General features: G+C 37.9%; 1 protein-coding gene across 3 annotated transcripts in view; it reads right to left on the bottom strand.

The window, feature by feature from the left end:
• The window catches only part of AOPEP (aminopeptidase O (putative)), a 186,609-nt gene that overhangs the window by 105,421 nt on the left and 56,053 nt on the right, over positions 1–25,135 (bottom strand). For 2 of the 3 annotated variants that reach the window (XM_066338814.1, XM_066338815.1), the window contains exons 5-9: positions 15,849–16,038; positions 14,057–14,166; positions 8,363–8,465; positions 8,148–8,255; positions 2,210–2,253 (exon numbers count right to left, since the gene is read on the bottom strand). In XM_066338814.1, the coding sequence (XP_066194911.1) occupies positions 2,210–2,253; positions 8,148–8,255; positions 8,363–8,465; positions 14,057–14,166; positions 15,849–16,038 (555 nt within the window). The remainder of the gene's footprint in view (positions 1–2,209; positions 2,254–8,147; positions 8,256–8,362; positions 8,466–14,056; positions 14,167–15,848; positions 16,039–25,135) is intronic. The other variant, XM_066338816.1, reaches the window with a different exon arrangement.

Genomic DNA, 25,135 nt, shown 5'->3' with positions numbered 1-25,135 from the left:
GTACAGGTACGGGGAAGCCTGGCAAATTGACTATATCACCCTTCCCCAAACACGCCAAGGAAAGCGGTACATGCTGACCATGGTGGAAGTCACCACTGGATGGCTGGAAACCCACCCTGTGCCTCATGCCACTGCCCGGAATGCCATCCTGGGCCTTGAAAAACAAATCCTGTGGAGACACGGCACCCCTGAAAGAATTGAGTTGGACAATGGGACCCATTTCAAGAACAGCCTTATAAACACTTGGGCTAGAGAACACAGTATTAAATGGATATACCACGTTCCTTATCATGCACCAGCTGCTGGGAAATTTGAACGATGCAACGGACTACTAAAGACTGCCCTGAAGGCACTTGGTGGGGGGACCTTCAAGAATTGGGAACTAAACTTAGCCAAAGCCACATGGATGGTTAACACCTGAGGGTCTATCAATCGAGGTGGTCATGCCCAGTCTGAACCCTTACACACACTGGATGGAGACAAAGTACCTGTGGTAACATGAAGGGCATCTTAGGAAAGAGTGTTTGGATTAATCCCACTTCAGGCAAAGGCAGACCGATCCATGGGATTGTATTTGCTCAAGGACCTGGTTACACTTGGTGGGTAATGCAGAAAGATGGAGAAACCCATTGTGTACCACAGGGAGAACTAATTTTAACGGAGAGCAGTGTGTAAGGTTTTATTCTGTATGTATATATGCATTCCTCTGTAAGAATGTATTGATTTGGGCATGTTGTAGATGGTAATAGAATAAGGGGTGGATTGTCCTGGGTTGTAATTTAGGATGTAGTCTATCACCATGTTTAGTTACTGGCCCATCAGTGCCTTGTGCATGACTCAGAGATAACTCCCTCTGGGAGTTATCTCTCTTTATTGGGCCATCAAGGACCTCCTGTATGACTCATCATCCCACTGTGAGATGCTCCGCCCAGGGGGAGGAGCCAAACATTCTCACCTGGATATAAGCTGGGATTTGGGACAGTAGAAGCAGCCCTCACCCACTGGATTCCCAGAGGTCCAGAGCTACCAGACCTTCCTATGAGATCACTGCTTCCATCACCCTGATCAGGTTGTATTCTGACTCTGTCAGTGGTTTTTCTTTTTGTATCGTTGCATTTACTTTATTTTATTTTTTTCCTTTTCTTCTCATTAAATTCTGTTTTCTGACTTAGAGCCTCTCACTTGGTTTGTTTTCAAACCACAACAATGCCAGTGTATAATCATGCCATTAAAAAAATCACTTTCACATCTATTCCATATAATATACCTCATTATATCTGGGATAAAACCTATATTGAATCATATATAGAGAGTTAGTCACTACATCACTGGAGAGTGTAAAAGCACCAAACTAAACCTGAAAGGCTACAAAACATATTTTCTCAATGATAACTAGCTTCTCTGTTCCTCAATCATCAGGAACAGAAGTGTTCCACAAAAAATTCAATACATTTGACCTGTATGAATATAATCTTCTTTTTTTTTTTTTTTTCCAAAGCACTCACACAGAGTTACAAACACTTTTGCAATCCTGGCCTTCAACATTATATTTTTCATAGTATTTTTTTAACTCCACTACAAAAGAATCTGAATTTGTAGTACAGTCTAGAACAGCACAGAACAAATCAAAATGTAAATAGGCCCAGACTCAAAGTTCTGCTGAAGACTCATCTTCAACCAGTCACAGTCACACACAGGAGGATTTTGAAGGACACATCAGGCAATTAATGCTCAATTTCCATTCATATTTTCCATCTTTCCTCATGCAGCACAATGTATGACTGAGAGGGGATGGTACCAAACTACTTCTTGATAAAAATCCGTCTTCTCTGTACCAAATCCATCTTCTCAAATGGTACCAAACTACTTCTTGAAAAAATCCCAGATTCAGAGCAAAATTCTGGCATTCTTGCTCTAGGGTGCCATGTGCCAAAAGCAGCTGGCAGGGGAATCATAGCTTAGTTTGAGCAGGCAGCTATGTCTGGCATTTCAGATTGCATAGTGAACACAGGACATCACCTCTGACATAACACACAAGTTAAAGGCACTGTTTGCAGGGAGCATGGCACATGAAAAGCACAGCAAGTCTCGTAATTTTTTTATGTACATACTTAATGGGAATCTTCAGGGCTAGCATTTTTTTTCTGCCTAGTACATATTAAAATATTCTGCATATTTCTTTGGGTTTTATACCCCAGTTCTTACTTACTCTTTTTGTTTAGGAATGTCTTCCAACAGCATGCTAAGAAAATCCTGGAAAATGAACAGAGGAGCACAGTTAGTATGTCTGTGAAGCCATAACCATTGGTCTTCACTGCCAGTGAGAGATTAAAGACTACAGATAACAGAATGCCAAGGAAAAAAAATATATCCACTATGGTGATATAATGACAACATAATATATACTGTTATTTCTACAATATACATTATATTGTCAGTTTTCCAACCCATTCAAGCAAGAAGTGTCAACATTGAAAGAAAATGGGTTTGAAAAGCCTGCTATTTTAACACAACCCCACCTTTCTACTTTCATCTGTAATACAAACACACAAACTATATTTAAAACTATTAAAGGCTGCAGATTTACATGCAAGTTAATAAACAGCGAATTTAAGGGTGTTTAAAGTCTCTTCACTGTGCTTACATTATCATGTTGTCCATTATTATGTAACTACATAAAGCTCTTTCTTCCTTAGTGAATGTGCCTGATTAGACCACACTTACTCCTCATTCCATGACAAAATTCACAATATTGCTGATAACCACATCACCTAAGGAGTGAATTATTCTAATAAAAGATAGCTAAAATTTTTTTCACAGTTTTACAGAATGATGCAATGCCAATGGAAAAGCATTACTATCATCCTCATTTATACCAGTATGATAAGCCCTCTTAAGAAAGTTACATCTGACATCACTAAAAGGTTCTCTGGCACCCTGTGCTACACAATTGAATTTTAATGACAATCACTTTGACAGAATACAGTCCTTTGAACAATCACATGATAACAGGATTTATTAATATGAATTATTTATTTTTATGCTGTTTTGTAAAAAAAATGTATCTGCTTTCTTCATACTAATCTTTGTGGAGACAAGTTTCAAAGGCTAATAATGTTCTCATTTCAGGATACAAGTACAGGCTGACTGTACTGTACAACAATTGCAAATTGTTGCTCTCTAAGGTCTTGAAGAATGTTTCCTAAAAGGCAGAAATCTTTTATTTATGGACCATGCCATAACAGTTGGCAAAAAATACTGTTTCTTTGTCTGAGTATGGCATTGTTAGGGAATCAAAGATTGATTGCACAATTGAAATTACGGGTAACACAGTTAAGTCTTCCTTCTTTAGACTGTGAGATTCAGGCTGTGTTGCAGTGGCTGCAAAGCAGGCTTATGACAAAAAGTAAATTACACAGTGATGTGTTAAAAAAAAAAAAAAAAAAAAAAAAAAAAAAAAAAAAAGATCATTTCAGAAGTGTGTGGATAGTAAACCTGAAGTGGTTATCTTTCATGCTATTTTCATTGTGTATACACTAATGCAGCTAGATTCTCTGGTTAGATTCTATCATCTTTTCATAATGAATCATACAGTGCATGGTTTTATAATCTGTATACTATACTATAATCTGTATACTGTACAGTGAAATTAAGCATCTCCTTTGGGATTAAAGCTGTATTTTTTCCAAATATCTCTTAAGAAAAAGGCACTGTCATTCTATGTGCCTTCTAAAAATTAGGATTAATCTATTATATCTTATTTTAACTGCTAATATTTCCATGCTCGAAAACAGAATAGGAGAGCAAATTACCACTTACCTCATATTAGCATGGCTTTTAACATTTGCCTATTATCAAGTCTACATGACACATCTCATTATAGGTATGATTTTTTAGCTGTTTAAAGTTTTACTCAGGCTACATTTCCTTCCTTCACAGATGAAACAGTTCAGAAGTGTCCAAGAGAAAAGTCAGAGAATAATGTGGGGGAGTTGAAGATTTGATGCCACTTCTTTGAGATGCTTTAGTTATTTTACACTTTGAAGTAAAGACTTGTGGATGACTATGGTAATCATAACTAAATTCTGGATCAGACCATATAGCAAATTATAGTTTGCTTTTTTTACATTTGTTGCAAGTAATTCAATGAAGGCATAAAGATTATATGTTACAAACCACATGCTACTACAGTGCTGCAATATTAACAAACTAGTTTATAGTCATGATTAAATAATGTCACTTACATACTCCAGTTGTTCTTTCCTGGCTAGAGACCTCAAGGCTAGAAAACAACTTTTCCATATATAAAGAAACTGTTATTCTGCATATTGTGGAATTCTACTGACATTTGGCCAAGCTGAAAAAGCTTTAGAGAAAAATGAATTCAATACATTTACTAGGGATCTGCTAGCCCCTCATAATTAAATTCCCTGGTGACTCTCATCCACTCTCACCACAGTCCTGACTGAAGCCAGTAACTTTAATAATTATAGCTTTAACACTGGGCTTCTGCTGGGCAGATCAAATCTGGATACAGATTGTGAATTTGACATCAAGGAGAAATTTTCTTTGCACTGTTAATGGATGTGCTATGTCTGAGTCAAAAGCAAAGAAGAGTCAGGACTCCAAAATTGAGAAGTAGGTTGAAAGAAGTAACTGGAAATGAAGGCTACTTACAGCAGTAATTGTATATATGTGGTGTTAGAAGACCTTTTATTTCATATCAAAAGATATTTTATTACTACTCCAACTTTTGTTGTGAGCATTGGCCAGCAAGTTACTACCCTTGAACTGTTTTGGAGCATCAGGCAAGTACTTCTCCTTGATCACACATACTGATATCAAATAAAGAACACTCAATATTAATGGACAAATTATGTCTTCGTATCAAAACCTCAAATCCAGACATTTCAAGTACTCTACAACCAATAGATACTTTTGTTTAAGTTCTCTGACTGGAATATAATGGGGTGCATAAAAGTAGTGGAGATATTGTGACTGAAAGTGATAGATCTAAACGGACATTCACTTCGCAACAAATAAACTACACTTACATCCAGTTCCTTGAAGGAACAATCCACTCGAAGTTAAACTATTCCGAAAAAATATGCAGTTTGTAGTTGACATAATTAAGTGGCAAATATTAATTTGTCCCTGCTAGGTGGGAAAAATAAATAATAAGAACCCTCCTAGATTTATTTGGAATTTCTTCCCTAGACATCCTCCTGGCTTTTGGTGACAATCTCAGACTGCACCTCCAAAGAGGACAACTTCCTATCTAGAATAAGCAAGACTCCTCTCCTTTCCATTCTATTATCAGGCCACAATCATTATCCAGACAGCTTAACAGTGTAAATCCCAGGTGATGGAATGTCTGTCTAGCTTTAGTCAAAACTCAATTTGTTGCCAATTATACCAGACAGAACCACAAAAAAATTAAGGTCTGCAAACATTTCAGTTTCAAAGGTATTTTCATTTCAAGATGAAATGAAACAACAGCTTTAACTCTGTTAGGAGTACCAGCAACCTGCATTTCTTTCTTTTCATTTATAGTAAAAAACACTCCAGTCATTATTTTAGAAGTTCACTCAAAGCAATTAGCGAGTGAATTCTCTCACAAAAAGAAAAATGGAGTATTTTTTTAAATCCTTCTCAAAGATTCCAGATTTGCATTACTCATCTGTTGCTAACTCAACTAAAATATAGCTACTATTAAAAATCTACTGAGCATGCAAGCAAATGAAGGAAAAAGGCAAACTGATTAATGTTTCACATCTGAAGTAATTTCCTGCTGCACCTGCAGCTCCCATCTAGGAAAATTACTACAAACACCGCTGAAAACAAGACTAGTATTCATAACATGGGCAATTTTTGTTTTACTTTCTTTCATTCCCACAATTCCTAAACCTGGGAACTTTTACAGTTGGACAAGGTGAAAGTATAGCACTATAATATATAAACTTACCATTTGCACTTCTATTTATTTTAAAGCTTTTTATTGATTTAAACAGAGCATGTTTGTTCAAGAAGGATTTTGAATAAGAAATTTCGTACTAACTTGACTTCATTGCTTCCCCATTTACAATTCTTGCTGTGATTCCTTATCTAACTATACCAGACCCCAACAAAACCACAATCTTAGTAAGATTTCTTACAAAGAAAGAAAGAAAAAAAGAAAATGCATTTTAATTGGATATAGCCCTATCACGTCTGCATTTTTCAGTAACAAAAAGCTGTCTGATGCTAAAATTCTCTTCCCAATAATTTCACTAGGAGGTGGATTTAGGCTGATGGTAGAGAAGAGAAAAGCACAAAAGCGAACAATAGAAGTTTTAATGTACAATACTCTTTCTCCACCTTATCAGGTATTATTTCCAAGTAGAAGATAAGTACCTTTTTTTTCTCTACATATATTAAGCACATCGTTATGGACATATTGCACATATACAAATAGAAAGTAGCCTAAGAAACAAAAACTTAACTTTTGCTTCAATAATTCAATAACAAAACACTGTGCAATTTTTTATCCAATAACCAAAATGGATGTTTCTAGGTATAGTATTTCATCTTAGGAGACTGGAGTAGCTAAGCTACAAATTGACATTCATGGTTAGACAAAGGGAAAAGTCTCTAGTGTATGTGCTAGCTAGCTACCATGACTAGAACTGCAGTCTGCTGAACATTTTGCAGCATTCATTCTACTGACACAACTCACCCCACATCAACCAGGTGCAACAAGCCAATGTTTTCTTACCAAAATCTGAGTACCTTTTCTACCACCAGCTTAAAACACTGGGCTTTTTCTTCCTGTTAGCAGTCTTGTAACTTCTGTAATTTTCAAAATTCTTCCAGCTGTGTGATAGTGAATCATCATTTTTATGATTTTGGACACACTAATGTAGACAAGGCTTATATAGTCACTAGCATTTTCCACACTATGCCAAATCTAATTGCTTACAGTCTCAATAACATGGAACAGGAAACAGCTGCAGCAGTGTTAACACCCCAAACATTCCTCCACAGGATAGGAATCCTGTGTTAAGAGCTACTGCTCCTGTCTTCTGGGTGACTTGACATACCAAAGAAATCACAGCTAAGCTCTTTGTAACATACCTGGGCATATATCTCACCCCATAAGAGTGCGATTCAAAACAGTGTGCACACAAGCAAAAAATCACTGCGGCTGGAAGAAAGAGGAAGGGCTAGACTTTGGTTACACAAAATCAGAGGCCCTTACTCAGTGTTTCAAGGAGACATGTATCAATGTCCTGAATATCCTCAAAGATTTCAACCGTAAGACAGACTTCAGCAAAGGAAGTCACTGGTTTCAGAAAGTCACTCATACTCTTTCTCTTCTCTTGCCCTTCACTGTCATCACACTGCTCTTCTAGCAATGCTAAATATCCGTTGTGGGTTTTGTTCCAGGCCTGTTTTTTACCACAGTGACTCCAGTGACCTGGTTCACGGACACGCCCATGAATGCGTGCTTTCACAGTATTACTGAAGCAAGAAGCTGTACTGCTATTTTTGCAAGCTGGATTCATCACCAGTGACAGGATTCCTAGAACTTTGGGCTCAGAGAGCTATGCAATTTTCTAAATCAAAACAAAACTAGAGCCAGTAGTTACATGACTTTTGCAGAAAGATCAAGCAGAAGGTAAATTCCTACTTATAACCCTAGTTGTCTTTTGTCCTTATAAGAAATATGGTGAAATTAGAAGAATTGAACAAGACAGTATGCAGAGAGAAAGAAAACAAATTCAGAAGCAAAATTTCTTCTCTTTCAGAAACAGAGAGGAATCAGTGAAAAGACTTGACTGATCACAACCAAAAACCACAAGCTAAAAGATTACAGGTAAATGACCCTATCTTTGAGAACATCAGTACTTATGATAATTGGCCTCTTGAAGTATCATGTTAAAAAAAATCTCTCATTGTTTATATTATTGGATCCTAGCAGAGTATGATTCAAGAACATTGTGAAAAAAAATGTTCTCCCTCTAGCAGGTAGGAATTTTACCTACATAACCAAATTGCAGTTGCCTCTCCCCTTACATCACAACCAGGAGTGATGATTCAGGTACCCAATCCAAAAGTTTGGGCTGTTTGATTTTCCAAAAGGTGAGGAACAAGCCCAAGCACAATACCTGAGAAAGAATGAGCTGCCCATGGAACTTAATGACAAATTTCCGTAAAGATGCAAGGTATGAGACCTCTCCTATTGTCCGTGCCAGAGATCGTAAAAGAAAATAACCCTGCGAAAAATTAAGGCAGAAGATACGAATTTTCTGATATCTAGAAGACCAAAGTCTTTATGATATTCATAAAGCAATCTCAATAAAAATCAGTTGACAATACTCACCTTCAAATAGTGAACCTGCATGAAGATTTTTTCTGCTTTAAGACCATATTTGACAACAGAGGCTCCAGACTCACTCAATTCTCCTGTGCTCTCCTTTTTGGGCCTAAAATGGAAACACACTAATTAAAGTTTTGGATAAGTATGCAAAGAAATAAGTCATATATTACAGGTTCTGATAGCTGAAAGCATTGTGTGGCATAGTAATTTTAAACACCTGTGACTAGTTGGGTCTTCTTCTTCACCATAAATTTACATATTGACTCAGACAGTCAAACAAGTGAATTTTTTTCTAAATAAAATTCATCAGTAGGTTCATGTAGTCTTACAGCCAGCATGACACCAGGCTGCAAGTCATCTCCAGTGCAGATACATTTCAAACAAAGAGAAACAAATAAACAAAAAGAACACTTTAAGGGGAAGGGGAAGTGGAGGGGAAGATAATGAAATGACTGTGGTCAACTAGAGTTTTCTCCTTTATTTACCTGAATTTTGGCTTAACAGCTTACATGACTGTCCTTGCAAGAATAACCTCTTTTATCTGTATGCAATAGACTCTACAGAAAGTGTTCCAATTTTCATTTTTCCATTTGGGTTGGAAGAAAAGTAGTTCAAATTTCAAAAGAGGAAGACAGTTCTGAGGTTTACGGATAATAATGTCTAGAAAAAAATACTATTCAGTGCCTGATTTAAAATGTAATACAGCATTTGGTACGCCACAGATCTACCACAGTTAAGTGTGGAGCCCTTCTAGGCTTTAAAGAGCACAGAGAAACTAAAGAGAAGCTATGCAAAATTTTTTCTTCATTTGTTAGAAGGGCCTTCACAGGCATAGTACAAAAGATCATCTAGAATTTTTCGTCCGTTCAGAAAACATCCCAACTAACAGTAGTCTGAGAACAGATGCCTGTCTTGGGAGCCTAACCCTGTGACTAAAACAACCACTCCAATTCTAAATGTGGATTTTGAAATGGCCTTCAAATGTCTTTCACATTCATTTCTACCGAACAGGGGAAATATGGGCCACAGCAATGCAAGATTCTTCAAACTGCACCACTCATGAAGGAGTGACTTCAGGAGCTAACCCTTGTGATCATATCTAACCCTTTTTTTCCATATCTGTGTATCCCTTGAGAAAATATTCTTCGTTTTTTATATCTGTGTCACAGTTTGTTGTTACAGTTTTGTCCAGAGTGCTAAATGGCGGGGCAAGGGGAGTTGGGTTAGATATTATTATTAGGGCCTGTGCACGTGAAATCCATTATACACATAATTTTCATAAAATGTAACAGTTTGAAATAAAATAGAAAGAAAAAAAATTGAATTTTACACTGTGTTTTTTAACAGTCCTCTTCCATATGTTACCATTCATAAATACCTTTCCCATAAGATTTTCCCTCAACATTGAAAAAAAGATACCAGTAACTGTTTTCTTATTCTGTGGCAAATCCAGTTCTTTCAGACTGTGTAAACATTGTAGACCCACTGTAGGAAAGCAGAAATCCAGCTTTTTCCCTTTGGGATCAGTCTCCTGGAAGGAAGACCTGCTGACCTTCCATACACAACTTTTCATCATTTTCTGCACACATAAAAAGCAAACACTGCTTCATTTCTCTCTTAACAAATATCCCAGTCTATTGACTTTGAAAATTGGAGCTTGAACACAGGCTACAGAATCCACACTAAATTGAAATTTGTCTCATAATCACAATTATTCTAAACTAGGCAACCATACTTCCTTCTTCCTCTGACTTCGTGCCTGTATAGATCCTAGGACAGACTAGAAAGCAGTATTGCATCTGGATAATGGTAGTGAATAATTAATTCCATACAGAAAACAAACACATATTCTTCTGCAAAGGCTGTATATATATTTATTCTTGAAAATGTCTGTAAAGGAGTATAATTTTTTAAAATGCAACCCTTGTTCTCTACTTTCAGTACTTCAGAACACTATTTAAAAGCAATGCTAACAGTATTTACAGGACATTGAAAGTACAGTGACTGAAATTTTGTTACACTGACCTACAAAAGCTGCATCTCACTTAGAAGAAAAAGTCGAGCATAATGCTAAAAGTGAGCAGTCTCAAAATATTCAAGATGCTATCTGGCACATTTTAGATACTGGCAAATTTCTGAAGGAAGAGGAAGATGCTGCTTTCTGTTTGCTGGGCAGATGACTACATAGCACTAGTAAAAATGTAGCCCTGGTTCGTGACTGAGATGCTTTGGTTTTCTGAAATTCCTTTCCCAGGGAATTTTCTGTAAACAAGAGACATGTTTTTGTAACTGCAAATTTGTTTACATTCTTTCCCTAGGAGGGACTTCTTCTCAATGGCCCTCTGGTCTGATCAATGTGATTGGAGAGGTTGTCTTTGTTTCACCAATCAAACTAGTCTGTGTAGAATAGTATATAAGGGAGACACATCCCTAAAATAAAGGAGCCATTTTCAGCCTTCTGAAGTTGAAGTCTTTGTGTTGTTGTGGTGTACAGCAGTGTCATAAAAGCGGAATGCACTGAGATGTCCTTGGTAGTTAAATGCTCTGATGTGCCAGGTGGTCATGAAAACTTATGACTGTAAGAGACCATCTGAAAGCACATTTCCTATCAGATAGAATAAAACTCTTCAAATACCTACAGAGCAGTCAGAAGCATTGCTTCAGGGCAGAATAGACTTGACATAAGTGGAACTAAGAGACTAATTTAGAGTTGGATACCAGCACTGGCTTGCCTTAATAAATAACCACAAGCTGCAGTTCAGCTATAAGAGGCAGCTTTATTCTGCAGAACAGAATGGTCTTGACTTTCCTAACGTAAGAGATGAGAATGCTGGATGAGAGTGCTGGTGTGCATGGTCACCTGCAAAATGAGTGCCATTTTCCCGCAAAATAAGACATTTTCCACAGTTACTTTTATCCCTGCAGGTTTGTTTCAAATTCTGTAAGAAAATAGGCACAGTTCTGTTGAAAGTCTCATCCTGTATGAGTATAAGAGTGCCACAAACTCCTTCTTCAATATTAAAGATTCGCTGGTGCTGCCTGTTGAAAAGACACTTCCAATTTCTTTCTTACCTAACCTCTTTTTTTGCAGGTAGCTTATGACATGCTACTTACTATAACACAATATCAGGTACCCATAATAAGAAGAAACATCAAGCTGATCATCAGTTTGCTGAGTGGCTTTCACCCAGTCTAAATAGGTATTCATTTGATGGATCAAAAATTCATAACTGGTAAATTTGGGGCAGATTTTTCCAGCTGTCAGGAGAAAGCAAAGATAATAATACCATGAGCAGAGACAAAAAAGTAATAGAAGAAAGAGCTCATGCTTGGGAAGACTAAGTTGCTTGACTTTCTCTTCCTGAAAGGATAGGCAAGAAGTAATAAACAGTTATAATTTACTTTTAATATCCTGTATAAAAAATCTAGTTTGAACCAGCCCAAGCCTCAGTACAGAATCACAACCCAGACCAAGGGTCAGGACTGAGATTTTTTTCTCTTATATGCCATTTTTGGAAAGCACAAGGACATATTTTCAGAAGGATGAAGAAAATAAAAGAAAAAAAAGAAACAAAACAAAACAAAACAAAACAAAACAAAAAAACAAACAAACAAACAAAAACCAAAAAAACAAAACCCAAAAAAACCCACAAAAACCCAAAAACCACAAACAGTAAATATGCAAAAAGAGAACTTACTCATGTCCATGCCACAAAAACAGTAGCAAACATCTATATCTGACTGAAATCAGAACAAAGTCCTTAAATGCAATCACAAGGAACTAGAGATATCAGATAAGAAGAAATGGCCAGAATCACAAAGTGGCATCATGTTGCTGGCCTGAAGTGTTTATTGGAGGCACATTTTCCAAATGAGAAATTAATTTTTCATTATTTTGTATAGCATTAGGAATACTACTATCCAAAAAGTAAAAAAACCTCACCTTATTATTACATCTAATAAATATGCAAGTCAATAGAAAGGTTAAGTTTCATTTTGAAAATAAATCAATTCTTCCTGAGTTTCAAACTACAAAGGATCATGGCCCTTAGAAAAATTATTTTGGAAATTAACACCATGTAACATTTGATTTAAAGTAACAGCTATGTAAGTCACAAAAAAGACAACAAATGTGACTTCATATTGTTGAAAATGGGAAACACTTACCCATGTATCCATATCTTCGAATATGATAAGCACCATATCCCAAGAACCAGTATTTAAAAAAAAATTAAACAAAAACCTCAGCAAGTAAATTGGTAATTGTGTTGGTAGTAGCTGTGTAACAACTAGTGATTAAGCTTGCTTTTGCATTTACAACTATCATCAAATTACACATCTGAAAACTGCACTGACTATGTTTACACAGACAGATCAATAAACAATAAACTCTGCTTACACGATTAATCAATAAACATAAAGTAAAACAGATCAGTGGAAAACTACAGTTATGCAGACGGTGATAAGCTTAGGATTACATGAGGCCTTAGGAATTTCTACGTTGGTGAACACTCTATAGTGTCCAAATATAGTAGAACCGTTTAGCTTCTACTGAGCAAGCACAAGAAGAAGGGCCGACCTTAAGTGAATGAAATGGCAACAGTCTTCCAAAAAACATTTAAAAGTTGAGAATCTAGAACATGGCTATCAATTCATTCTTCACTTCCACTCTGTGAAAGAAAGAAATGAAACCTACATTGTTTGAAATAAACAGTATTTCAGCTGTGCATTAGGAAGCAACTCCTAACTGCTAACACTGTCTTATTGAGACAATAATACAGTTTGTGTCTCTAATGAAAACTTTTTTATTGAACTTTCTAAGAACATGTTAGTAAGAACCCACTTAGGATGGTCTGTGTGTACTGCCTTTATTTCAGAACAGGAGAACAGACTACATAATTGTTTGAAACCTGTCCCTGTACTTCAATGATTTGGTCAGAAATCATGGCTAACCTGAACTAGGATTAGTAAACTTCTTGGTCGAAGACCGTGAGGAGACAAGCTGTAGAGTGGATCTTGAAATTAGACCAACACTCAAGATCAAAGACTGCGGAAAATTCCTGACACACCAAATCAGAACAACCCAGATTATTAATCACTGGCAAAGAAAGACTCTTTAGCTATCTACAAAGGATCCTTGAGTTTAGCATCTGATACTTAAAGACCAAGAATCTATTTTAAATATAAATATCAGCCTTTATATAGCTTATATTTCTCTGTGTGTATATATATATATACACACAGAGAAAGTAGGCTTATATAGCTTATATATTACACTTCTCCCTTGTTTTTAAAGCTTCATTCAGCTTGGCAGTTAGATATCATACTAATCTATGTGCTTGTCTTCAACCACAGAGAATGACTGTTATGGCTTCCAACAGGGAACTTTTCCAGGAAATGGTCTTTTATTTTTGCCCTGAATAGAAGCTCTTGTAAACTGCTAAGAGACATTTCATATAAAACTAAATCCCATGGTTTCTAAAAGCTTTCTATAACAAAGGGAGAAGCACCTGCATTAGAGTCAAGATGTATTACCTCATCGGTTTAATTTGAATTTTCTATTTTTATTAGAAGGAAATAAGGAAATGCAGTGGATTTAATTAGATGATTTGGATGTATCTCTTTTGAAGGGAGAAAATGTGGAAAATAGGAGAGAATGAACACATAAAAGAAATAATGATGCTGTCATACTGTTACCTTAAAACCTGCAGCTCTTCTTCAGAGTTTTGCACCTCATCTCTGAGTCTACGCCAGCGAAGTAAAGCTTTCAATTCCTGCTGCCCTTTTATTTCATCATGTGACAGCTGCTTAGTAAACAAAAACACAGATCACTGATTGCTGTTTCCCAACAGACAATAATAATTTGCAGTACAAGAAACTTGGTTTGTTTCTCTTTAATGCGCAGAACAGGCAGGAAACAGTACCAATATCCATGATAAAAAAATAACAGTTTCTGCTATGAGAGATAGTAACAGCACTCAGGAAAACAAAAGCCTCACTGTGCATATCAAATCAATATCAGTAAAATAGCTCTGACTGAGGACAGAGATAGGCATGTTGTTTTCCTTTTAGCAAATGGCAAGAAATGAACTGAATATACAGTAGAGATATCTGGCACAGAGGTTTTGGTTGCATCCTTACTCTTCCCAAATTGAGAGCAAAGAGCTACATTGTGTCCTCGGTTCCTTCGTCTTTTCTACTACTTCTGCCATACTCATGAAAGCTCCCTGTTTTGTTTTCCCGTTTATTTACATAATATTAAGATTCCTACATATGAAATAAATTCCAGGTTGCCAGGTGAAAAATGATGATTTTGAACATAATTATGTTTCTCTGTTATAAGAATAGATGGGGAATTGGGGAAAGGAAAAGCAGCTAATATTACCCTGCATTACATTCAGTCATAACTGAAATTATTCTCAGGCACTATGGAATACACTCACAATCCTTAAATTCTATGATTGCATTGCATCAAAACTACTCAGTAATGTTCAAAAGGTATGCCTTACACATTAACAAGGGAACTAATCACACTGTTCTCTTGTTTTCTCATTTACACTCAGCTCCGAGGAAGATGTCTACTACAATCAACATGCATTTAAGTGACTAACAAAAGCAAAGAATTAATGTGAACAGCTCACAGCATTGTAGTGCTGCTCAGTGTGAGGGCACAAATGAGTTTTAGAACCAAAAGCCAAGTATTCGGACAGTCTTTCTCTCTTTTTCAAGAAATATGGTACATAATAAGGCACTCTGTTTCATTTGGTGCTATAAGTACAGCAGATACTTAATAAAATGGAGGTTCAGAAGAGTGTATCACGTCAGTTCTCAGTTTTACCATGCTTTTCCTCAGGTGGAAATCCGCACACTGAAGGGGTAGAACCTAACAAAGGCACAGGAAGAATGGACTAACACATGAAATGCTTGAAGTAACAAGTAGAGATACTACAAAAGTAAGAATTGCATCAGAAAAGCACTTCACTAGCTTACATGCACTTTATGAACTTTTCACCTTAAGGCAGGTAGTGATTTCTAAGTCTCTGGTAGGACAGTAACTTGGTGGGCAGTAGAAAAGAAAAAAAATTCTAAGTGCCAGTGTGCCCTATTTAAAATTATCTTCCATTTTGCTTTGAGGTACACTTCTTGATTATCAATTGGACAAAACCAAACAATTTTAATTAGGTACCTGGAATATTACAATATGCAGTAAGACTGCTGATTTTTCCAGTTTCAGGAATACAACAAGAAAATTTATGAGAAGGTAATCACTGACAAACAGATGTTTCTATTCTCATTTGCACTGACCTATACCCCTGTAAAGATTTGTATTAATTGTGGATCACTGTGGGTTTTTTAATCAAATAAGCATGCAAATTCCAATAGCATTTTAAAATACGTTACTTCACAGCACAGGAAGTTTAATTGATATCTAATTCACATATAATCTTGGTTTCCACGTTAATTTTGAAGCAACATGTCATCACCTTACCTGTTGTGCCCTAGCCCAAAATATATCTTCTAAAAAAGTGGCAAACCCTTCACTTATCCACTCTTCTGTCCAGTCACGAGCACCAATGGCCAGTCCAAACCAAGCATGAGCAATTTCATGGCACAGACGTGTTCCACAGAGATGGCTTCCTCCTGGCAGTACACTTTGTGACAGAAAGATGATGTGTGGGCTGCACAAGAGAAATGAGTGACAGAATCAATTACTGACCTGTTACATGGACATAATAGTAAGAGAACCAAAGAATGGCCTGGATTGGATAGGACCTTGAAGACCCCCTAATTTCAACTCTCCTGCAGTGAACAGGGACACCTTTCATTAGTCGTGGTTGCTCAGAGACCCACCCAAACTGGCCTTGAACACTTAAGGGATGAGACATCCATGGCTTCCTTGTGAAACCTGTGCCAGTGTCTCACCATCCTCACAAGGGAGAACTTTCTCCTAGTATCTGATCTAAACCTACTCCCTTTGAGTTTGACGCCATTCCCCCTTGTCCAGTGTGCGGATTTTGCATTGAAGAAAAGCCATGGCAAAACCAGTCAGTGACTAGGTTTGAAGATTGACAACCTGTGGAACTAATTAAAGAGCTGGATATGCCTCTGGATTATTAGGTTAAAAATCGGGAAAAATCTCGGGAAGCTCTCTTTTCTTCCGCCTGGGAAGAGGTAACAAGCCGGCCTGGCGCCCTCCTTGCTGTGGGAGCCAAGCCCTTTTCCGGGAAGCCCGCCGGGCCCCCAGACCTTTCCCGGCACGGGGAAGGGAGGCAAGAAGGCGTCGTCCTGGCCGGATCGGGCGCAGCAGCTGGTACCATCCCGCCGCTGAGCCCTTCCTGCTCCAGAACCAGCGTCTGCCAGCCGTAGGAAGGGTGGGGCATGTCTCTCCGCTGCTGCGATCCGAGCCGCTTCTCCCCGCAGGGGCAGCTCTGCAGCCATGCGGAGCACCCCGGGATCCTGCCGTGGCCTCGGCATGGCCTGGATTTACCACCTTCGGCCACTGCCCGGGAAAAAACCATCATCAGGCTGGGGCGAGAATGTTAACTCTTTCCTCGCACAGATGAAACTTGCAAAACACTAATCTCGTAAGCGAGAGAAAAGGACAGAATGGAGACATGTAGAGAGACAATATGAAGTTATCAAAGTCAGTGAAGGAAGAGTTGAATCTTGGAAGGAGAATGAGAAAATGCCTAGTCTTAGGCCAAAATTCTTTTGAAAAACCATGATAATGGACTAATATCCCTTTAAATCATGGGAAATATGCATTGAGGAGACGGGAGTGTTCAAGATTGCAAATATGAGCAAAGGCATTTGTAGTGGACTAAGTAAATATGGAAGTAGCTGTGATCTTATGACAAGCTTGAGAGAAAGAGATGAGATGAAGATGAAAATCTGCCCCTAGGAAAAAAAAAAGAGAGAATCTTTGTTCTTAAAGATGAAGATGATTTTAAAAATAGATAAAGAGAACCTTTGCTTTTGAACTGCTCATCTTTGGAAAGGCTGTATAATATGAGGGACTTCACAAAATGCAGACTGCCAGATGGCTCCTTTTGTGAGAATTAAAAGCCACAAGGAAATTGTTTTTCTTATAAGGAAGTTTTCATGGCAGACCAAAAGAAACTTCTCTTTCTTAAAGTACTGAAAAAAGAATATTTTGAAGGTGGTATACTGATGCAAGTTCCAAGTTTTGCCTTTATACATTATCAGTGGAAAGAGGAAGAAAAGTTGTGGGGGAGGAAGAAGTGTTTTGAATGTTTTATTCCAGATCTTATTAATTTTTTTCTCTCTCTTGTCGTTTTGTTAAGAAACCTTTCTTTATACCCTTTAAAGTCTGAGCCTGCTTTGCTTTTCTCCTAATCCTATCTCACAGCAGAAACAGAGTAAGTAATTCTAGTGGGCCCTCAAACCACTACACTACACTAATTAGTTCCGTGACCGGAAAATAGAAATTAGCAAACCTGAAACCACTCTACATCCTGTCACTACACACTCTGTAAATAGTTTCTCTCCATCTTTCTTGTGGGGTCCCTTCAGGTAGGCTTCATTAACCTGTTACTTTCTTATTAGTGTATGCTTGCTAGGTTATGCCTTATTTGTAGGAATTAAGTTGTACTTTACTGTTGGTAGGCAGAAAACCAAACTAAAATTTCACCATGCAGTTTTATGCTATTCAACCATCAAACAGCTGTTAATTGTAAGAAGTAACTTAAAACAAAGTTTCGTATTTTTCATGTTACAAGATTGATTTATTCCAATAGAAACGTTTATATATAAGCCAGGATAATAAAATATGAGCAGTGTTAATACTGGCAACACGTTTTATCAGTTAAATTATCAAAGATGGAAATAAATGAAGGAGACGCATTTAATAAAGAAAACAAATCAGTATCCAAAAGTAAAAAGTGTCATACATGGTAAAGCACATGTGTTTGTTAAAAGAAGATACCTTTTAATGATAAGAGTTGATCATTTCTGCAAATGCAGAGATAAGAGAACATATTTTACTACAACCACAGAAGGAAGAAGCAGTAAATATTGGCTTTCCACAACAGCAGGGGGACAACCTAGTCTGTATCTACTCTGTTTTGTACTCAAACACTGTAAGAAATTACAGGAGGAAACTTAGGAATTGTCACTCAGCTTTTGAAAATACCACCAACTGCAAGTTACTCCAGTTCCCAACTCATGTGCTACTGTAAGGCAATTTCTGCTTATAGACATTACAGATCTTAACATCTCAAAAACAACACAACTTCTGAAACTAAGTATATCTAGCAAATAAAAGTAGCAGAATTAAGCCCCCTGACTAACATGCAAGGGGTTAATGAGGATGGGAGCAGCAAGTACACAAATTAGGACCACTAAGACCATTCACAGAGTGTTCCTACATTAACCTATGGTATCCATAATCTGTATTTCAACTCTTTTCTCACTTTTCTCTCAGTTACAAAGGAAAAATAAAAAAAAATACAAGCATACCTTTAAGGCCAGAGGTCTTTAAGTCTAGCCTTCCAAGCATGGGAGGGGAGTCTATGGCCTTAAGACATTTCCAAGAGTCAAATATTATTCGTCAGCATTCCAAAAAGCTTCCCCACCCATCCAACCCTTCTGTTGGAAATGTTAAAACACTCACAGTTTTCTTGCAACCAGCTGAATGTCTGGAACTGGGACCATGAAATATGATACACACTTAGACAGAAAAATATACTCAACAACTATCTCTTTACCAAAAAAAAGTAAAAACCCAGCCAAAAAAGTTAATATATTTCAATCAGATGGCATTGTAAGAAACAATACAAGAAGTTAAAGTATTAAATCGAGAAATCACATAAAACAAAAAAAAAGCAAGTAAAACCAGCAGCTCTCTAAATCTTTGCCAAAAGCAATTCCAATTAAGAAAATGAAGGGAGAGAGAGGTGGGGAAAAAGTGTAAGCACAGAAGCTGCAGAACATGATAAATCTTTTATTATAAAGCCCCTGATGAGAGGGATAACCACAGTTTTGAGGATACTGCTTTGGTCAGTCTTGTGTAAATGACCCCTAGCTGTGGCATGTATACAGTGCTACAAAGAAAAACTGCAGAAATAGACCAAGTAAAATAACATTCCAGACATACTGGTGGCAACATTTCAGCCACTTGATTAAGCAAAACAAAAGTATCTTCATGTCTCATAAACTGGATCACAGAACAGTTTGCATTTTAGGTCTATTGTAGGTAAATATACAATAAAGTAGAGATTGTAAGTCCTGCTTTCTCCAATCGCTTAAAAAACAGAAACACCACATTTAGACAAGGTACTCTTTTACACATGGATTACAAATCACTTCAGTAAGAAAAATGTATATGAGTTAAATTTTGGCCAAAGAATATGAGTACAGCTTCCTACAAGGGTAAAATAAGATTATGTGCTGCAGCAGAATTTAATTTTAGAGGTAGAACTTCCTTTCCTGAGAACACCTTAAATTATTTCTTTTATTTTGTTTGCCCTTAACAAACAGTACAATCACCAATTCAAACCACTGAAAAGCTCCCACTTTTTTAAGAGTAATTTTATTAAAGACTGAACACATCTCTGGAAGATGTCCAGCACCTATTAGTTTGCAAGAAGTTTACATCTATGTATTTGTTTAAAGCACAGATTCTCTATTTTCAATAAATATTTGAATTTCAGAAACTCTGCTTCACTTACACTGATACTAATCAAATCTACCTTCTTAATATCATCTAGGATGTGGAATGCTCATAGAATCATAGAATGGCTTGTGTCAGAAAGGACCTTAAAGATGGTCTTGAGCGCCTCCAGGGATGGGGAGTCCACAGTTTCTCTGGGAAACCTGTTCCAGAGCCTCACTACTCTCACAGAAAAGATTTCTTCCTAACATCTAATCTAAACCTTCTGTCTTTGAGCTTGAAGCCATTCCCCTTTGTCCTGTCACTACCTGCTCTTGCAAAAAATCTTTCTCTGTTGTTTCTTACAGGCTTCCTTCAACTGGAAGGCTGCAGTTAAGTCACCCCAAAGCCTTCTCTTTTCCAGGTTGAACAAATGCAATTCTCTCAGCCTTTCCTGACAGGAGAGGTGCTCTATCCCTCTAATCATCTTGGTGCCCCTTCTCTGGACTCACTTGAACAGGGTGATGTCCTCTCTGTACTGGGAAAACATTATGAGTGCTATTAATTTCACATTGTTACTTAGCAGCGCTGCTCCTAAGATACTCAATAATTCAAAAAAGTGTCTAAGTGAAAAATAAGGTAATTTGACTGGTAATTAAATACCCAAAAGCTTGCTTGGTTTTTTTTTAGTTATTCTAACAAGAAGAGAAATTTGGACCTCCTACCATCTGTTTGTTTTACTTGGAAGAAATTATAAGGCTTGATATAAATTTCTTTGATTCTAAAAGAAAAGGAAAGAAATCCATTCATATATTAGAAATGGACAAAGATGATTCACCTCAGAAATTACATCAAGACCTGACAAGGACTGTGCAGCTTATAAATGCCTCTGACAAGTACAGTTGAAGTTTCTAAAGCAGGCCAGAACAGGCAAGCTGAATGTGGTAAGAGAGATGGAAAACCACTCCCAGTTAACAAAAAAGCCCCCACAATCCTACCAGTCCTTCCCAGAAAGCTGGACAAGTTCCCAATGGGTCCAAGAGAAAAAGAAGCTAATGACCTGTTTTTGACAACTATACACTTGGTTACCCTTACAAAGCAAAAGGGCATTATTCTGACCAGAATCTCATGTTCATAACTTAGATATTCTCATCATTCAAGTGGAAGAACAAGTTCCCCCTCCCAGTTAAATTGCAGTTAAGGGAAATCTTGACACTGCAACTATGGCATGAATGCATATTAAGGAAAAAACTGAGTCCCAAAAGGAAAGAAATTGTTGTCATGATGCTTCAATCACTCAAATCCACCCATGTGGATGTCCTTAATAGATGGTCTCTTTAACAAATAAAAGATTTCCAACGAGTCTTAAAGCTCTGAACAGTAATCTGCCTATTTGAGAAGCCAAATCTCTAACAGCAATTTTTCCAAACTTCTCTAGACTCATGACTTACATGCAAGTGTTGCTTTCCACACAGCCTGCAACAGTGTGGTATCTTTGGCTGCTCATACAAAATCAGATGAGACATACAGCACAAATCCTAGCCAAATGTATGTGCAAGAACCTAAATATGCATTTAAGATGGGAATATGAAGTTCATTTCTAACAAACTTGTTCCATTCATTTTGAAGTAGAAATCTTTCCCTCTTTACACACAGAGATTTGCACATACATTTTCTTACATACTTCTAGAAATAACAGAGCCAAGACTATTGTCACCTGAAAAATAATGCTTCTGAAGTCAAAAGTAGCACTGATAATCACTATTACAGATACCACTTATGTATATATATATATAAAAAAAATCATACTTTGAATTTTCTGTTCAGAAAAAATGTTAGCAGATAATAAATGGGTGAGACAGTTTTCGTAGTTCTAAAAGATCCCTTTTTAAATATGCAGAAGGAAGTAGGGGAAGTCTCAAATAACACATTAAATCTCAAAGGAACACATTAAAATTAAGGTACATATTTAAAGATTACTGTAATTTGGGAAAGTTAGAGAATTAAATGACAGTTCTTCACAAACAGTTTGTGCAAACTGTCATCGATTGCATTTAACCTCATGTTGTTTTTTCCACAACCTGATCACAGAGGCAGCTTCTGTGAGAAGCTGCCAGAAGCTTCCACCATGTCCAGCAGAGCCAACCCCTGATGTCTCTGCAGATGGACATGCTGCTGGCCAAAGGTGGGCCAATTAGAAAAGCTGGTAACACCTCTGTGATTACATATTTAAGAAGAAAATTAAAACGAAGTGGGCATGCAGCGTTTTTTTCTTCTAGTCAGAGAAGAGGAGAATGTAAGAATATGTGAGTGAAACAACAGGGAGACACCAAGGTCAGTGCAGAAGGAGGGACAGGAGGTGCTCCAGAGACACCAGAGCTGAGATTCCTCTGTGGTGAGACCATGGTGAAGCAGCTGTGCCCCTGCAACCCGTGGGGATCCACGGGGGATGCAGAGATCCACCCACAGCCCCTGGGGATCCACGGGGGATGCAGAGATCCACCCACAGCCCATGAGTGAGGTGCCCATTCCAGAGTGGGTGGATGTCTGGAGAAGGCTGTGATCCTGTGGGAGACCCAGTGGAGAGAGAGGGGCCTTTCTCCCAGGCTGGAGCAACCTGTCTTTGGAGGACTGCACCCTGTGGAAGAGTGACCCACACTGCAGCAGTTTTGAGAGGACTGTGTGCCTGTGGGAGGGACTCACACTGCAGCAGACTTGGCAGGACTGCTTCTTGTGAGAGTGGACCCACATTGGAGAAGTTCACAGTGAACTGTCTCCCTTGGGAGGCACCCTATGGTCTCACAGGGAAGGACTCCTCTCTTAGAGCAGGGGAATAAAATCTCAGTGATGAACAGACCAAAATCCCCATGCCCTGTCTCCCTGTGCTGTTGGTGCAAAGGAGGGAGGGGGTGGGGGGAAATAGTGTTATAAGATCTTACACCCATGAACTCTTCATTAATTTTTTTCTCTTCTGTGCCCAGCTGTGGCAGAGTAGAGTGAGCTAGCAACTTTCATGGGTGCTTGGCATTGGACCAGTATCAAACCAAGACAAAACTACATTCTTCCAGTGATACAAAGAACAGTATATTAACATGGTGTCTGCAATATCCACATCAGACTTTAAATGTTAGCCTAATTTATCTTTGCAGGTACTTCCACCATTGGAATACAAACACAGGAACACTCAACATCCACTTTCTTACCTCTATAATCTCCATTGGTCTAGTGTACTTTCCAGTGCAGTACTGAGAGAACTACAATCTTTTTCACCTCCTAGATTTGCAGTATACCAGAAACTCAAATATACATTCAGATGCAGTTGTAGAGACAAGGATCTGGTAGAATACTCTGAGCACTATTCCAGAAATAACGGAAGCTAATTTTTAAAGTTTTGCCCTCCTACCATCATAGGGAGAAACCAAAAAGTGACAGAAGTTAGCAGCTGAAAGTCATTCTAGAGCAGATGACTAACTTTTTGCTCAGTAAGTCATGCAGCAACACAGTAGGGTAGGCAACATGGAAAGAAAACTAACCCCCATGTTTTGGAAGGAGGATAGTAACAGTCAACTCAGTACTGCAATTTAAGATCCAGACTGTATATTTCAATCAAGTACCTAAATAAGGATCTGAAGACTCGAGCAGCAGCTGCTCTGTGAACTGGTAATCTCTTCTGTCTTGCATGTTTTGCAGCCCCAAACAACGCTAGTGAGGATATGTGTAAACAAGGGTGAAACCCTCTCAGGAGAAACTCTACTGCTACCTAACAGTAAAACCACTACTTGCCATAAAACTGAAGAATCTATATAGTGAATGGAAAAAGACAACATGAGCCTAAGCTAAAAACCGCCACACAAACACCACACAAATCCTTCTTGATCCTTCTCAACATCTTCAATCTCATATTAGCACCAAATCAACCACCTTGAAGAAAACATAAAAAGACAATATGCATTTATCACGTGCAACTGTGACACCTTTCTATGTCCTTGGACTTAAAGGTGACAATTTATTTTGTTTGTCTGCACATTATTCAGAAAGAAGGTTTTATAAAGTCTCTTCAGAGAACAACATAGCTTTGTAACTTTATGATGAATAAAAAAAAAATTAACCCATATTGAAAATGTTGATAAGAGATTGCAAATGTAATTTTTATATGCTAGGAGACCTTACTTTGCTACCACAAAAGGACCAATCATAGTGACCTGAAACAAAAGGATACAGACTTGATGTGCTTCAAAAATTAAAGAATTTTAATGCGCTCCCACATAATGTGGGATCAGCCTAAAGGAAGACTATCAACCCAACTCATTCCACATAATTAAATTAACTTAACATTATGCTCAGTGTCAGGGGACAGGAAATATAAAATGCAGAGCTGCACCTCCTAAACAAGGTATTTATGGAGTTGCTCAACAAAATGCACATCCAGCAGACAAGAAACATTTCAGAGGTTTTAATTTTTGCACCAGGCTTGCAAAGAAAGAGTGCCTTATTATGGTCAATTTCTTTTCTAGAACAAGATCTGTTTTCAAGTTCTATCTCTCTCCTAGGGATCAGCTTCTCTGTCCACAATCTAAGTGAAATATACAATGTTAACACCAGGGACTGAACTATCACTCGCAACAGAAAGGCTACAAGAATTTCCCTGGACCTGACTATCAAGATCAGGAGCACACCACAAAACAGAATCATAGAATCATTTCATTTGGGAATGACCTCTAAGATCTTCAAGTCAAACCATTAACCCAGCACTGCCAAGACCACCATTAAACCATGTCCCTATGAGCCACATCTACACATCTTTTAAATACCTCCATAGAAGGTGACTCCACCACTTCCCTGGGTAACCTGTTTGAATGCCTGGCAAACATTTCTGTGAAGAAGTTTTTTCTAATGTAAACCTCTCCTTGAGGCCATTTCCTCATCTGGTCATTTGTTACCTGGGAGAAAAGACCAACCCTCACCTGGCTGCCCCCTCCTCCCTCTCTGCAGTTGTAGAGAACAAAATGGACTCCTCCGAGCCTCCTTTCCTCCAGGCAAAACAATCTCAGCTCCCTCAGCTGCTCCTCACAAGACCTGTGCTCCAGATCCTTCACCAGCTCTGTTGCCCTTCTTCTTGACCTGCCTCAGCATCTCAATGTCCTTCTTACAGTGATGGGCGCAGG

The sequence above is a fragment of the Sylvia atricapilla genome, chromosome Z, assembly GCF_009819655.1.
Source record: "Sylvia atricapilla isolate bSylAtr1 chromosome Z, bSylAtr1.pri, whole genome shotgun sequence".
Classification (NCBI taxonomy): domain Eukaryota; kingdom Metazoa; phylum Chordata; class Aves; order Passeriformes; family Sylviidae; genus Sylvia; species Sylvia atricapilla.
This window is presented reverse-complemented; position numbering and strand designations above follow the sequence as displayed.